This window comes from Pelmatolapia mariae, linkage group LG20, assembly GCF_036321145.2.
Source record: "Pelmatolapia mariae isolate MD_Pm_ZW linkage group LG20, Pm_UMD_F_2, whole genome shotgun sequence".
Classification (NCBI taxonomy): Eukaryota; Metazoa; Chordata; class Actinopteri; order Cichliformes; family Cichlidae; genus Pelmatolapia; species Pelmatolapia mariae.
This window is the reverse complement of record NC_086244.1, coordinates 2,685,707-2,700,174: the sequence shown is the minus strand read 5'-3', so window position 1 is coordinate 2,700,174 and position 14,468 is coordinate 2,685,707. Positions and strand designations below refer to the sequence as shown.

Genomic DNA, 14,468 nt, shown 5'->3' with positions numbered 1-14,468 from the left:
CCTTGTTTTCTCCACCCCCTGCCTTCTAGAGCCTCCGAGAAACATCACAGTAATCTCTGGTAACGCATCAGTCAACCTGAGCTGGGTGCCCGGAGAGAGAAACCGAAACCACGGCTTCCACATCCAATACCTCAAGAAGAGCGGTAAGGACAGGACGGCTTGCAGGGAGAGGAAGTTTGGGGGGGGCTGTGAGCATGTGTGGACAATGACTCTGAGAAAGAGGAATAAAGGAGCTGGAGAGTGACAGTTACTGAAAGAGCGTGTGCTTCGCCTGCTGTAAGGAAGGAAAACATGTCTGCACAGCCAATCTTGATGACAGTTCCCGGCGGTGATTCGACCAATTATTTTGAAGCTCCTGACTCTAAATGATCGAACAGAGGTTTAAACTTCAGTGTCGAGGAACAGCATGCGTAGGCTCAACAGTCAAGTCTGAAAAAACACTCAAATGTCCAAAAAATAAACTTTTAAGGCTTTTTTCTCTCGAAGTTATACTTTGGTCTGAGAACATGACAGCATGATTAATGGTTCAATCCAAAGTGAGGCGAGCCTGAAGAACCTGCAGTGAACCAAGAACAAGTAAACAGCTCCCAGCTTGTTATGATGATAACAAGTAGATTAAACTGTCACGGCTCTCTGATGTTTCACGCGTATCCAGTGATTTGAATCTGATTTTTCACACTGTTTTGCTTCTGCAGCGTCTCTGGATCAACATCACAGCAGAATTATTAGAAAGAGCAGAAGAATCAGATGAGACAGTTCATTAAATGAGAGGAGGAACAGCTTTAGGAATATGTTTCATTCTTCTCTGTCGTGTGGCTGCAGGAGGCGGTGGGTGGGAGAAGTCAGAACAGGTCAACACTACGCAGGGTTTCTATACGCTGACGGGCCTCCAACCAGGAGCTCAGTACCACCTGAGGGTCATGCATGGAAACTCCACTTATTGGCAAGGCGAGGCAAAGACTGTGGAACCACGTAAGTATGCAGAGTAGTAGACGTTGATGCCACAATCTTCACAGATTCACAAATCTAGCACTGTCGACGTCTTGATGCATGCTCAATCATCCAGGTAAGTAAATCCCAAAAAGTTAATTCTGTTCATCTGGACGTAGCGTTTTGTGGGAGAAACGTTTCGTCACTCATCCAAGTGACGTCTTCAGTCTCAGCTGACTGCAGGTTTCCCCAATCTTATAAACAGTACATTTGCATAATGACTGAAACCAGCCCACTGAAGGAACAATGGGCTGTGAGGTCAGTTCCTTGATCATTAGTATGCAAAGCTCCAGGTCGAGCTTTGATCAGATTGGATGATTGCCAGGATTTATACATCGGGGAAACCAAACAACCTCTGGCGAAGCGGATGTCTCAACACCGAAGAGCTACCTCGTCAGGCCAGGACTCTGCAGTCTGTTTACACCTACAGGCCAGTGGACACTCTTTCAATGATGAGGATGTAACATCCTGGACAGGGAGGAACGCTGGTTTGAGTGCGGAGTCAAGGAGGCCACTTAGGTGAAAAGGGAAAGACCATCTCTGAATGGAGGAGGGGGCCTAAGGGTACATCTGTCACCATCTTACAATGCTGTGATTGCAGCCATTCCCCAACTCTCTGTGAATGGGACTCATGGACATTGATCAATGAGCTTTGATCAGTGGTTGTTGATCAATGGTCATAAGAATTTGCATATTAATGATCAAGGAACTGACCTCCCAGCCCATTGTTCCTTCAGTGAGCTGGTTTCAGTCATTATGCAAATGTACTGTTTATAAGATTGGGGAAATATTTCTGCTAGAGACACACATATTTCCAAATATTTCTGTGACAGTCTGTCTCTGTTCTCTCAGTGCCGTCAGAGATAACCGGCAGGTTCGCCACCCAAGGCTGGCTGATCGGACTCATCAGCGCCATCGTGCTGCTGGTTCTCATACTGCTCATCCTCTGCCTTATCAAACGCAGCAAGGGCGGCAAATATGCAGGTACGCTGCGGTGCGCAGCTGGACTCACACTCTCTGGCTCACACAGACTCTAACGCAGAGTTAAAGGATTCTTTTTTTTCACAGTGAAGGACAAAGAAAGCAAGGAGGTGGACTCTGAAGCTCGGCCAATGAAAGATGAAGCCTTTGGAGAATACAGGTGGGCCTTTTTGAATGTCACTCATGATTACAGGTTATGCTTGAAATGCATTTGCTTCCACAAAGAACAAAGTGCTACGGTGGCCCTGCAGGTACAAAATACAGCAAGAGCACAAAACATAGAGCTACCCTACGATTTGAGTCAGTGTGTTGTTTAGTTTTTGCACAAAAATCCTTTATGTCGACACAACAATGAGATCAGTTATATACAGTATGTTTTTATATAAACAGTGATAATTTTCCTGCAGTCAATCATATTATGAAACTTTGTTTTGTTTCTGAAACATCCGAGTTTGACGGGTTCCTTTGAGCGTGCAGCTCGTCACGCTCGCAGCTCTCCTTCCTTTCATTCACTTTTCTTTCTCCCTTCAATGCTCTGCCTGCAGATCCCTGGAGAGGTAGGACAGTTCACCCCTCTGTAACTCTCACATGTGTGTTTGTGTGTTTGTGTCGTGATGCTGTTTAGATTTAATGAAACTTTTCATTCTGTGTGCATTTCTTTGATTTTTTGTGTAATTAGGCATCATTTGCTTAATCAGCCTGGAGTCCTTGAACACCAGGAAGAATAGCATTTTATTAACATTTTATTAACATTTTATTCATGTGTTATTTTATATTTGTCCTTTCTGTAGTTTGGAAATTATGTATGTTATATCATTTCATTTTTTAATTTAAATACTTATAATAACTTGATCCTCCTTAACATGATTAACTGTTAAATCATGTTAAATGCAGTTTCTTTCTTTCCATTTTCAGTTTGGGACAGATTTCACAAATTTGACACAGTTATGACGTCACCGTGTCCGTGTGATGCTACACAGCATGTTTCTTCATTTATCAGACTTCACTTTTTTTGTCTGTGAGAATTTAAACTGAGTCTCTGTGCCGTCCTGCAGCGATGGCAATGAGAAGCGCTCGGACAGCCAGCAGTCTCTGGAGGAAAGTAAGATGGGCAGCGTCGACTCGCTGGCTGAATACGGGGACAGTGTGGACATCCAGTTCAACGAGGACGGCTCCTTCATCGGCCAGTACAGCGGCCGGGGCTCTGTTCCCCATGGCAACGACAGCTCGTGCCCCGCCTCCCCCGTTAATGAAGTCCCGCCTCCCCCCGTCGTTCCCTCCATGTCTAGCATCCTAAACCGGCCCAGCTAGAGACACACATGGCCACTGCAAAACACACACACACACACACACACACACACACACACACATATTGACGAACACATGAAGTGGAGGCCCACATGGCGGGTCCTCTGTAGCAGAACGGACCCTCTGACGGAGCGAGGGAGGAGGCGGAGGAGAAAGAGGATCAGATGTAATCGCTCTCTGAATGTAAATAGAACCTTGAGATTGTCAGGTTTTTTTTATATTTCCATTGCTTGTTTTCTAAAATCATTGAATTGCAGTTTGTCTTTTTATCTTTTGCTCTGTTTGATTTTATACTTGTAGTTTGTATCCCCACCCCAGCCCACATTCAGTTTCTTTGCAGCAAATAATACTGATTATTAAAAAGCATAAATGTTTCTACAGCTCGCTGAGCTGTTTAATGGCAGCGGGTGAGATGATGTTCTCTGGAGGGACCCGCACTGGAAACAGTCTTATAGCTCAGAGGGTTTATTTCGTTGCCTTGGACACGCTGCACTGATGCCGATGCGGATCAATAAAAAATCAATCTGATGAAAATATGTGACGCAGGATTACACACGGGGACCCCCGTGTTCGGACCCAGAGCTGACGCTTATTCTTAAAGTTTGTCGAGCAGAGAGACAAACCCGAAGAAGCGATTCACGCAAACCGAGCAGAAAAGACCAAAACCAACAACACCGCGCGCAGCCCATCCTACCAGCCGTGGGTTTCACATGGAGTTCTTGAGTCCTATTTTCAGAGGCGGATTAATACATGTTTGATTTGTTAATGAGTATTTGTCACAGCAGGACAGCGTTTGTGACTTCCTCACATCCAGAACAATAACCACTTACTGTAGATATAAAACTTTAAACAACCTTCCAAAATGATAGTTTCCCATAAAAACAAAGTTCATTACTATCCAGCAAATAAATTCTCATTATAGTTGAATTCGTATTTTGCGCTGTAGTGAGTGTTTGTGACTGCAGGAGGGTGAATGGGATTTCCCTCCATCTGTGGCTCTGAGGTATAAACTGGTGCGCTCATCCCACACCATCAAACACGATATTATTCCTACTTTTATTTTCACTTGCTCATTAGGCCACAAATGAATTCAAACAGGCAGAAGCAGTGCATTTGTTGGGAAGCAGGGAATTACACCACTGTGGTTCTCTACTGTGTGTCTGTGTGACCATAAGCTACATCTAAAGCAGTGGTTCTCAAAGTGTGTGGCGCACCCCACTGGTGAGGTCTGACAGGTGGGGCTCAAGTTGCCTGGCAGAAAGGTCATGCGGAACTAATGTTTAACATCGGAATCACTTTTATGGCGAAAAGAAATTAGTGGCAGTTACGTTAATAATATGCAGATCCGCTGAAAAGCTGCAGCTCAGGTCTGTCATGCATCGTTTACAGTGGTGCCGAAACCCAGGATTGGGGCACTAGAGACCCGGCAACATGTTCGCACTTTTCAGTGCACTTCTTTATCACGGCTGTCGACTTACACACACAGCTGCAGCTTTTCGATTACAGCCTACACACATCAGCAACAACAGGATCTAATTCATTCTGTTTTAAGCCGGCGAGGTGTGATTGGGGATGCCGCTCAGGTGCGTCTGTCCCGCAGATGCACCCTTGTTCAGTGTCCCCCGCAGCCGCGCCACAGACCGCACCCTGCCACAGCTCTGCAGTAAAAAAAAGGCTCACTGCAGCCACTTAGAGTGAATAGTATTAAACTCTCACTAAATTATATGTTTTTCATTTCTGTTCACAGCTTTCTGGATTTCTTTTTTTTTTATAAGACTAAAACGGAACTTTATTTTTCCATGTCTGACAATGTTCACATTCTTTTAAACTTGTTCCGTTTTTGCAGAAGTGGTGCAGACTAATGAAGCAGTCTAGTGACAAAAGTTACAAATAGTTGTTTGAAATGAAAGTTGTTTGTTTAAAACAAAAAAATTATTGAATAATAAACTCATTCACAATTACATTGTGAATGAGTTTATTATTTAAATGAAGTTGCAGCTACGCTTTTCTGTCATTGTTTTGTTTAGATGGGGCATGAAAATATTTCTTCGTCCCATGTGGGGAATGATGTAAAAAGTTTGAGAACCACTGATCTAAAGGATGGATGTAGCTTTTGGGCCTCAAAAAGGTGAAGTCAACCTAGAAGTGCCTCAAACCTGCATTCTTTCCAAAGCCCAGCAGGGGGCGACTCCTCTGGCTGTACAGAAGTCTGTGACTCAGTGACAGGCCTGTCCTACATTTTAGGACAGGGCGTCTTGTCCCCTCAATGCTCACTTCAGGGGTCAAAAGAAAAAACGAGCAAAAAACAAATCCTGTTAGAGAAAACTTGATTTTTCAAAGTTTTCAGACAAAAAGTGAGCCCACATCCAGCACTGGTTTTGGTCTTTTCAGTGGATTTTCCTGTAAAAGAAAAACTACACCCCCCATTACCATCCATCTGTCTCTCTGCTCTGACTCTGCTGTACAGCCCTGTCTGTCTGTTTGTTTTTGTCGCAGTTTTTTTATACGTACATGGAAAAAAAAACATACATATGTATACAGAAGAGGGGGTGCGTGGGATGGGAGGAGGTTACTGCAATATTGAGGTGTGCTGATGTTGTACCTGCCTAACCCAACTGTCAACTAATAAACATGGACTATGCATATCCTTAACTAGTGCCTCATTTGTGTGTGTGTGTGTGTGTGTGTGTGTGTGAGAGAGAGAGAGAGAGAGAGAGTTCAGGTCTGACCAAAGTTATTAACCTCTTAACATTCCTGACTGTCCCGGGGTGTTTGTGTATTTGAATGCACAAATCTTAGGAAACATATTTGAGTCTGGTTTTCATCCATCCATCTTCTGTTGCTTATCCAGCAGGTCCTGCAGGGTCAGGATTCTAAGCAGGGACACAACTCCTCCGGGGGGACACTGAGGCACTCCCAAGCCAGCTGAGAGACATCATCTCTCCAGCCTGTCCATTCTGGTTTTTTGGCCTCCTCCCAGTTGAACATGCCCAAAGGCAAACAACCTCAATCAGCTCCTTTGTGAAAGAGTCGAGTCTACTCTGAATCCCTCCTGAATGACCGAGCCCCTCATCTATTGGTAAGGCAGAGACCAGACGCCAAGGAAGGCAGCTTATTTTGGTACCTTGTATCCAGAGCTCCTTTGGTCACAACCCTGAGCTCACGGCCACAGTTTAGGCTGACTTCATGCTAGCACTCTGCCCTTTTCTGGCTGAGAACCATGGTGTCAGGCTTGGAGATGCTAATGCCCTCTGAGCTCCAATCTGTCCCACTGTAAGCTGAAGGTCATCATTTGATGAAGCCAAGAGAAAAACCAGGTCATCCACAAAAGGCGGAGCGGAGATCCTAAGAAAATCCAACTCAGCGTCCTGATGGGCCATAATTTCATTTCTTTATTATTTTAACAGCGAGTGTCGTCTCTCTTTTCGCTCCATGGCTTTCATAGTTGCTGTTTCGAGTGTTTTGGTTCATGCTTCCAATATTATTCAGGTATTTTTTGAGTCTTATTTTTTGTAATACGCAGTTGGCCAGTTTTTGTCACGGCCCGGTGGATCAGCAGGAAGCTGATCAGCAGTATCATTGTTTTTCTCTCTCACTGTCATGGTCCTGAGTGGGTGACCTTGTGTTTTTAGTTTTTGTATCATTGTTGAACTTTGATTTTTGTCATTGTTTATCTTTTCTAGTCTTTTGGTTTCTGTTTCTGTGTTCCATGGTTGCTGTGTCCCCTGGACAAGTCCGCGTCTGTTATGTTTCCTGTTTTACTTTGAAAGTCTGTGTCCTATGTCAGTGTATTTTTTGCTTCCCCCTGGTCTTGTCATGTCATGTTTCTCTTTGTGGCGTCGTCTGTGTTTCTTCCCTCAGGTCATGTCAGGTTTCAAGACTCTGTGCAGGTCATGGTCCTTGTTCTAGTATATGTTTCATAGTTCTTTCATGTCCCAGCACTAAGTCTTGTTTATAGTCGTGTCAGTCGTCATTGTCGTAGTTTTCGCTGTACTTAGTTTCTCTGGTTTAGGTTTTAGTTTAGGTAGCCACTGTCCCTGCTGCTTTGTCATGCCTTTGTATCAGCCACAATAAAGGCTCGCCTTTTGTTTAAAGTTCAGTTCTGCCTCCTGACCTGTGTCTGCTCCTGGGTCCACCTCACTTTCTGACACTCACTCTCTCTTTTCCTCTCTCGTTCTCTCTTTCTCTCGGTGGGGTAGAACTCATTGTGGGTTCCTGCCCTCGGCCCACGCACCTGCACCTCATTATCCCTGCCATTATTCAAGCCGAGGAAAGGAAGTTACTCATAACTGGATCGTTGTATGACTCGCGTCAGTGTAGCCCCGGCTTAAAAGATCAGTTCATAGCTCTTGTTGATTCTGTGTGAGGGTCTTCACCTACGTCACGCTCTGGGCGTGTAAACACTGCAATGGATTAATGTCCGAAACCACAGAAAAGCTTCTCATAATGCGTTATAGATGCAAAGGCATGCAGGGAAGGACTTGGTCCGCAGGAAAGGACACAATATTTGGAAAAGTTAAGGTTTATTGGTGGTGCAGATCCATACGAGTTGGCTCCTTCGTCTTGGATCAATGACAGCCCGGAGAGTCTTCCGTCTATTGCGTATCCTGATATCGTCAACTACCTGGTTTTCTTGCCGAGCCCATACACAGCGGAAGACCTTAAATCTTTTAAAAGTTTGGAGGTCTATAACCAGATGGTGTGTGGATGGGTGAAGAAGATGCAGTATCAAGTCATCAGCGACAGATGTGTTGTGAATGCCAAAGTAAGTAATGCAATAACATCTTTAGTCAACCAAACCTTAACTGTATGATATCATCCCTTACCAAAGAGTAGCATACTTTGAGTATATTTTATTAAGTATGCTTAACTATAGAAAAGTACATTTCCCCAAGTATACTTCTATTCTCCAAGTACACTGATAGAAATATACTGGCAGTTTCCTAGTATACTTCTTTGTACTAAATTGGTCCCCTTTAAGTTTATAAAAGCACACTTTGAAGTACACTTAAAGTCATCTTTCAGGTATTCTTTTAGTTTACTTGTAATAACTTTAAGTCTACTTTTAGTTCATGAAAGTACACTTTGCTGTGTACTGAAAGTAATCTATTAGTTTACTACCAGTAAACTTCAAGTTCCCATTTTAGTTTACAAAAAGTACACTGTGAAGTATACTGAATATAACTTTTTAGGTTTGCTATTACTACTACAAATAAACTTCTAGTTATACTTCTTCTCTATGTTTAATACTAAGTAAAAAATGTGACAAACATAGATTCAGGTATTTTATTTGGCTCCAAAGTATTTCCAGTAAAATGTAACCTCAGTCTCTAACCTTGTGTAAAGAACAGTCCACTGAGTGTAAAACTGAAGTAAAAGGTACTATTACTACACTACCACTTAAGTGTATCAGTCAAAAGTTGAAATATAAGTATGAGCTAAGTATACTTAGACTTTTAGTATATTTTTTTTAGCAAAAGCAAAGTATAACTAATATTAACTTTGCAAATTATATCTCCAAATAAGCACATTAAGAGTAAACTGAAGTATACTCTTATTTTTGGTTTAAAATAAGTATACTTGAAGCACACGTGCATATCTACTTCTTGGTAAGGAATGAATACCCTGGGTGTAATGTTAGCCACGAGTTTTTCATTTCAAGGACCTCCAGTTTGATATGTGTTAGTATATGATATGCACAGTCTACATTTCTATATACACTGCACACTAAAAACTACAGAGCACTTATCACTATCAGAGTTTAAAACCCCTGGGGGGCCTGGACCTTACATTGTGAACAAGTAATGCAGATAAGATAAATCTTTATTATTCCCCAGAGAGGAAATTCAATTGTTGCAGTAGTACAAGTATTCAGTAGCAATACAGAAATAGAAATAGATATGTAAGCAAAACAGTGCAGAAATGCAGTGTATGAGTGTGTAATAATATATAAGGCTACCTGTTATTTTTTTAAAATGAAATGGTGAGAAACTATTCTATTCTTACAGTATTATTTTGTTGCTTTGTCTTTTATTCAGGTACTCCGTTCTCAATCAATCCGAGCAACACCCCTGGAACCCTGGGTAATCTTACATGTATGGCGGGCCTCGGAGAGACGTGCACACATGTTGCTGCATTGTTGTTTCTCATTGAAGAAACATTGAAGTTGAGAGACTCAAAGACAGTGACTCAAGAAAAGGCATATTGGCTGTTACCTACTGCATCGTCAAAGATGGAATTCCGGGAATGCCGGAAGATTGACTTCACTGTAGCAAAGAGATCTCAAGTAAAAGAGTCAGCAAGATGAAATGTGCTGCTCATGGACAGTCATTTGAGGAACAAAGCGCTAGTGAATGTTGTACTGTTACAGTAGTTAAAAAACACAGCAGCCAACCAGTGATAACCTGTCATCATTCTTCAGTGCTCTTAATGCACCTGGATCAAAGTCTGCTATTTTGTCCCCATTGAGCCTTACTCTGACAGTTTTGTCCCCAAAGTGATTGGAGAAAATGTTCCTCCTGTGTCGACTGAACTGCGAAACGATGGAGCAGTTCACATGGACTATAGTGATATATTGTCCATGTGCAAAAATGTTGAAATTTCAGTATCAGAAGAGCAAGCAAAGGCAGTCGAAGCTGCAAAAAGGGATCAAGCTTCATCTAAACTGTGGTTTCGATTTCGCGCTGGTCGAATTACAGCATCTAAAATGAAAACTGCATGTTGCACTGATCCAAATCAACCGGCTCAGAGCTTCATCAAAAGTGTGTGCTAGCCTGAGTCATACAAATGCACATCAAAAGCCACTACCTGGGGATGTAATCATGACAAATTTGGGTGGCAGGCAGATGAGAGGCAAAATGAATCACAGGTTTTACTGGCAGCAGTAAACCAGAATCCAGGAGAGTGAGCATGGCAATGTTTGAGAGATGAGCTCCGGGAACCGACTAAGAAACAGGAGAATAAGGTAAGTACACACACTATGATTCAACAGGAGATATGTGAGGCCACGGACTAACATTGGTTAGCAGATAATGTGGCGAAGACTAGTCGTGAGCGTCGGTCATATATACTGCCGGTGTAATTGCCATCAGGTGGGATTCCAGGGAGTAGCACGAGGCTCCACCCAGAGGAGGAGAGCTACTGCTGTGGAAAAATACCATGACTCACCCAGACCATGACAGCACCACTCAGAGCTGAATCAAAGAAACTCACTCCTAACTTCATTGGCCCGTTTGTTGTGGAATCCAGTGTCAGTTAGCCTTAAGCTGCCACATAACATGCGCATTCACAACATGTTTCATGTGTCATAAGGTGATCGTAGCTCAAGAGTTGGGAGTTCGCCTTGTAATCGGAAGGTTGCCGGTTCGAGCCCCAGCTTGGACAGTCTCGGTCATTGTGTCCTTGGGCAAGACACTTCACCCGTTGCCTACTGGTGGTGGTCAGAGAGCCCGGTGGCGCCAGTGTCCGGCAGCCTCGCCTCAGCCACCCCAGGGCAGCTGTGGCTACAATGTAGCTTGCCATCACCAGTGTGTGAATGTGTGTGTGAATGGGTGAATGACTGGATGTGTAAAGCGCTTTGGGGTCCTTAGGGACTAGTAAAGCACTATACATATACAGACCATTTACCATTTATAAGTCAAATCCTGTCTCTCCAGTCCTTTGTCTTCCCCACCTTGGATTTCCTGGAGCCCTTACTCCTGACACCATTCCCTGCACTATTGTACATACACCTGTTGATGTTTCTAATAAATTCTACTGTGTTCATTCCATGAATCGGAGTCCTGCGTTTCAGTCCCAGTGCTTTAGACCACTTGTACATTCACCCATTCACACCAACACTTTTTTTCTGCACTGTTTCTAAGTCTAAGTTTCTAACTTCCTATCTAACATCACACTCCAATGGATGCATCGGAGAGCAACATGGGGTTAGCATCTTGCACTGGGATATTTGGCTTGCAGACTGGAACAGACTCAGATCGAACCACCAACCCTCTGGTTAGTAGGTGACCTGCTCTACCACCTGAGCTACAGACAACAGAGCAGTTAACTTCAGCAGCAGCTTAAAATGCACACATAGCTCACAGACGGATGTAGAGGTGTGTGCTGTGGTGTTTGGAGGAGGGACTCCTTCAGTTAGAGACGTGAATTCCTGCTTTCCAGTGAAGAAGAAGAGAGGCAGCAGTAAACCATCAGAGCCTCATCACGAAAGTGCGTCACTCCTCTCTGACCTGTGAGTACATTCACTTCTTTGTTCTGTCATGAATGTAAAAACTGCAGCACTGAAAATGGGCACAAACGTTCAGCTACATGGTGGATTTTATTAAAGTCAGACATGAATGATGCTGCCGAACTTTCAGAGTCAGCGTTTGGTGTATCACTAAACTGGAGTTATATATAATTATATTACCAGTAGGCAATGAGTAGCATCAGAATCTATGTTGTTGAGTAATGAAGTTGTAAGTTGTGTGTGTGTGTGGGGGGGGGGGGGGGGGGGGGGGGTGTGGGTGTGGGTGCGTGAGTGTGTGGGTGCGTGAGTGTGTGTGTGCGTGAGTGTGTGTGTGGGTGTGGGTGTGGGTGCGTGTGTGTGTGTGTGTGCATGTGTGTGTCAGATGGTTTTTGTTTCAAGCCTCACAAAGTTTTAAAGTTTTAAACTTCCAGCTGTGCTACATAAATAAACTGAAACATTTTTTAAGTCGATAGAATTAATTTTTACATACAAACAAAGTTACTGAATTTCTTTTATGACACATCATGTCACTGTTTTGGAGCTATTGCAACAAAAAAGCTTAAATAAACTTCTTATATACTATCTGCTCAGCACCAACACTGAGCAGATAGTATATAAGATAATAAGCTGTATAGATAAGCTATCAGCTCTGCTGATTAATGTCAGTTTCATGGAAAAACACATAATCAGATGTAGACAGCTCAGGAACTGAAACCTCATGAGTGCGGTCACTGAAGCAAGTTTTGTCAGATAGTAATCACTGAGGCACTTTCACTGAAACATTTTTCATGAATAATTAAGAAAGTAGAATTAGGAATAATTTAAATAGGAGCACAAAAGCCACGAAGGTCGCCTGAAATCGACAGATGTTTGTGTTACGGCCACATTATAAAGAGTAAAAATCTACAATACACAACAAATAAACAACAAGTCAAATAAAAGTGTCACAGGTGAGAAAGAGCAGCAATATAAAGAAACTTGCATTAATAAATAATATGTACACTATAAATCTAAGAAAAACAGCTGCATGAAGGTATAATACAGAAATGTGACTGGGGTCTGATGCCTGACAGGTGTGTCCACCTGTGTCAGAATGAAGAGTTATTATAGAGCTTTATAGAGAACGGCACCAATTAAACCAGTCTGAGGGAGAACGAGCTCTGCTGCCTCACAGCTGTGGAGTGGAGCGGCGTGATGGGTTGTCCATGATGGAGAGCGGTTTGTTCAGTGACCATTGACCCTCACTGACTCAAACACCTCCACATTAATAAATTCATGTATTGCTTTGCTCTTTTTATTTATGTTTTCTTTCATCCCTCCCCTACTGCCCCCTTATCCATCCTTTGTCCACCCCCACCTTTACAGAGCAAACAAGAAAGTGTCACTCAGAACTGCAGCGTGAAGGCACCATCAGCTTACTGCTGTTTGCTCCTCGTGGAGGTCCTTGGAGTGTCTCCTTTTGTGTGTGTGTGTGCGTCTCGTTACACGCTTTGTTTTTGATGGGGCATTGAGACATGTGTGTGTCACAGTATCAGTTAATGGACTGTAGGGGGCAGTGCACCCCTGCCCTCCCTCTGATCCTCCTCCCTCTGTCCTTCCTCTCCCTCACGTTTCCATTCACTCAGGGAGAACTGCACATCCCCGAAAACTGTGAGTCCTCACTCTTTCACAGCAAATGTCTCACACTGGATAAATGCACGTATGTGTGAAATAGAATAATAAAATGTAATAATATATTTATAAATTATATATTACTTAAAGTAGCAGTAAGGGAGGGCTGGTTCTGTTCTTCCACATTCTGTATTTCCATTTAATTTCTTACTTATTTTGCCTAAGCAGCAACTCTATGTAGTCAATGTACAGTAATAATTCATGGCACAGAGTGGTGGCTCTAAAATACTGCAATACCCATAAACCTCTGGGGCTGTGCAGAAGAGCAAACATTCATAAATGACTTCAGTTACATTTCTGGAAATGTTCCCACTCGTCTCACCTCATGATGCTCTGAAAAGTTAAAAATGGCAGTGACTCTTTCCTTCAAGCTAAACAGATGATAAGATGAGATTTATGGACGACCAAAACTGGTTAAATTAAAAATAAAAGACTTATTAATGACATATTAAATAATATCCTAGAAATATTTTGATGGATTTAAAGTATAAAATGTGACATTTAATATTCAACTTCTACTGGAAATGTCAGCCTTGTGTGTGTGTGTGTGTGTGTGTGTGTGTGTGTGTGTGTGTGTGTGTGTGTGTGTGTGTGTGTGTGTGTGTGTGTGTGTGTGTGTGTGTGTGTGTGTGTGTCTTCAGTATTTCAGCCTCCGGTGCTGACAGAGATGCCAAAATCACACACAGTGTTTTCTCTAGAAGACTTCAATCTGGCCTGTGAGGCCACCGGGAACCCGACACCCACGTACGTACACCTGTGTGTGTTAACATGGCAATAAATGTCCTCACAATAAAACAAAAACAAAATGATCTCTCAGCTGTTCCCCTCCCCGAGCTCATCCCTCTCTCCACTCCCTGCTTCTCTCGGGGAGACCGACTGTTAAAAGTAATAATAACAGCTGTAAATGTTACACTTCCTCATATTTTTGCATTTATGTATTTCAGGCCGTCGATCAAAAGGATCAAAATTTTACATGAACCTGTTTCAGGCTTTGATCCAAAGATAAAGACTCGCTGGTTTATAATGAAACTGTAGATCCTTAAAAATAGCTCCCAAATAAATAGAAGCAACTGCCTGTTTTCTTTATTGTGTAATTTAAGGTTTGTTTCTGTGACTTTGTCTGTAAACTGCTGATGTGCTGACAGCCGTTCTCCCCTCTGTGTTCATAGATTCCGTTGGCTGAAAGATGGCGAGTTGTTCGGATCAGAGACTGAAGGATCCGGAACGCTGAGAGGCGACAATTATTCCCTGGATATGTTAGAGGGTGAATACCGCTGCTACGCCTCCAACA

At 43.0% G+C, this 14,468-nt stretch overlaps 1 protein-coding gene across 1 annotated transcript in view; it reads left to right on the top strand.

Moving 5' to 3' along the window:
- Positions 1-2,571, top strand: part of LOC134618757 (neural cell adhesion molecule L1-like) — a 30,014-nt gene extending 27,443 nt beyond the window's left edge. Inside the window, exons 23-27 of the mRNA XM_063464314.1 lie at positions 30-143; positions 823-972; positions 1,843-1,974; positions 2,059-2,131; positions 2,517-2,571. Of these exons, the coding sequence (XP_063320384.1) occupies positions 30-143; positions 823-972; positions 1,843-1,974; positions 2,059-2,131; positions 2,517-2,532 (485 nt within the window). The 3' untranslated portion in view covers positions 2,533-2,571. The remainder of the gene's footprint in view (positions 1-29; positions 144-822; positions 973-1,842; positions 1,975-2,058; positions 2,132-2,516) is intronic.
- Positions 2,572-14,468: the final 11,897 nt, after the last annotated feature.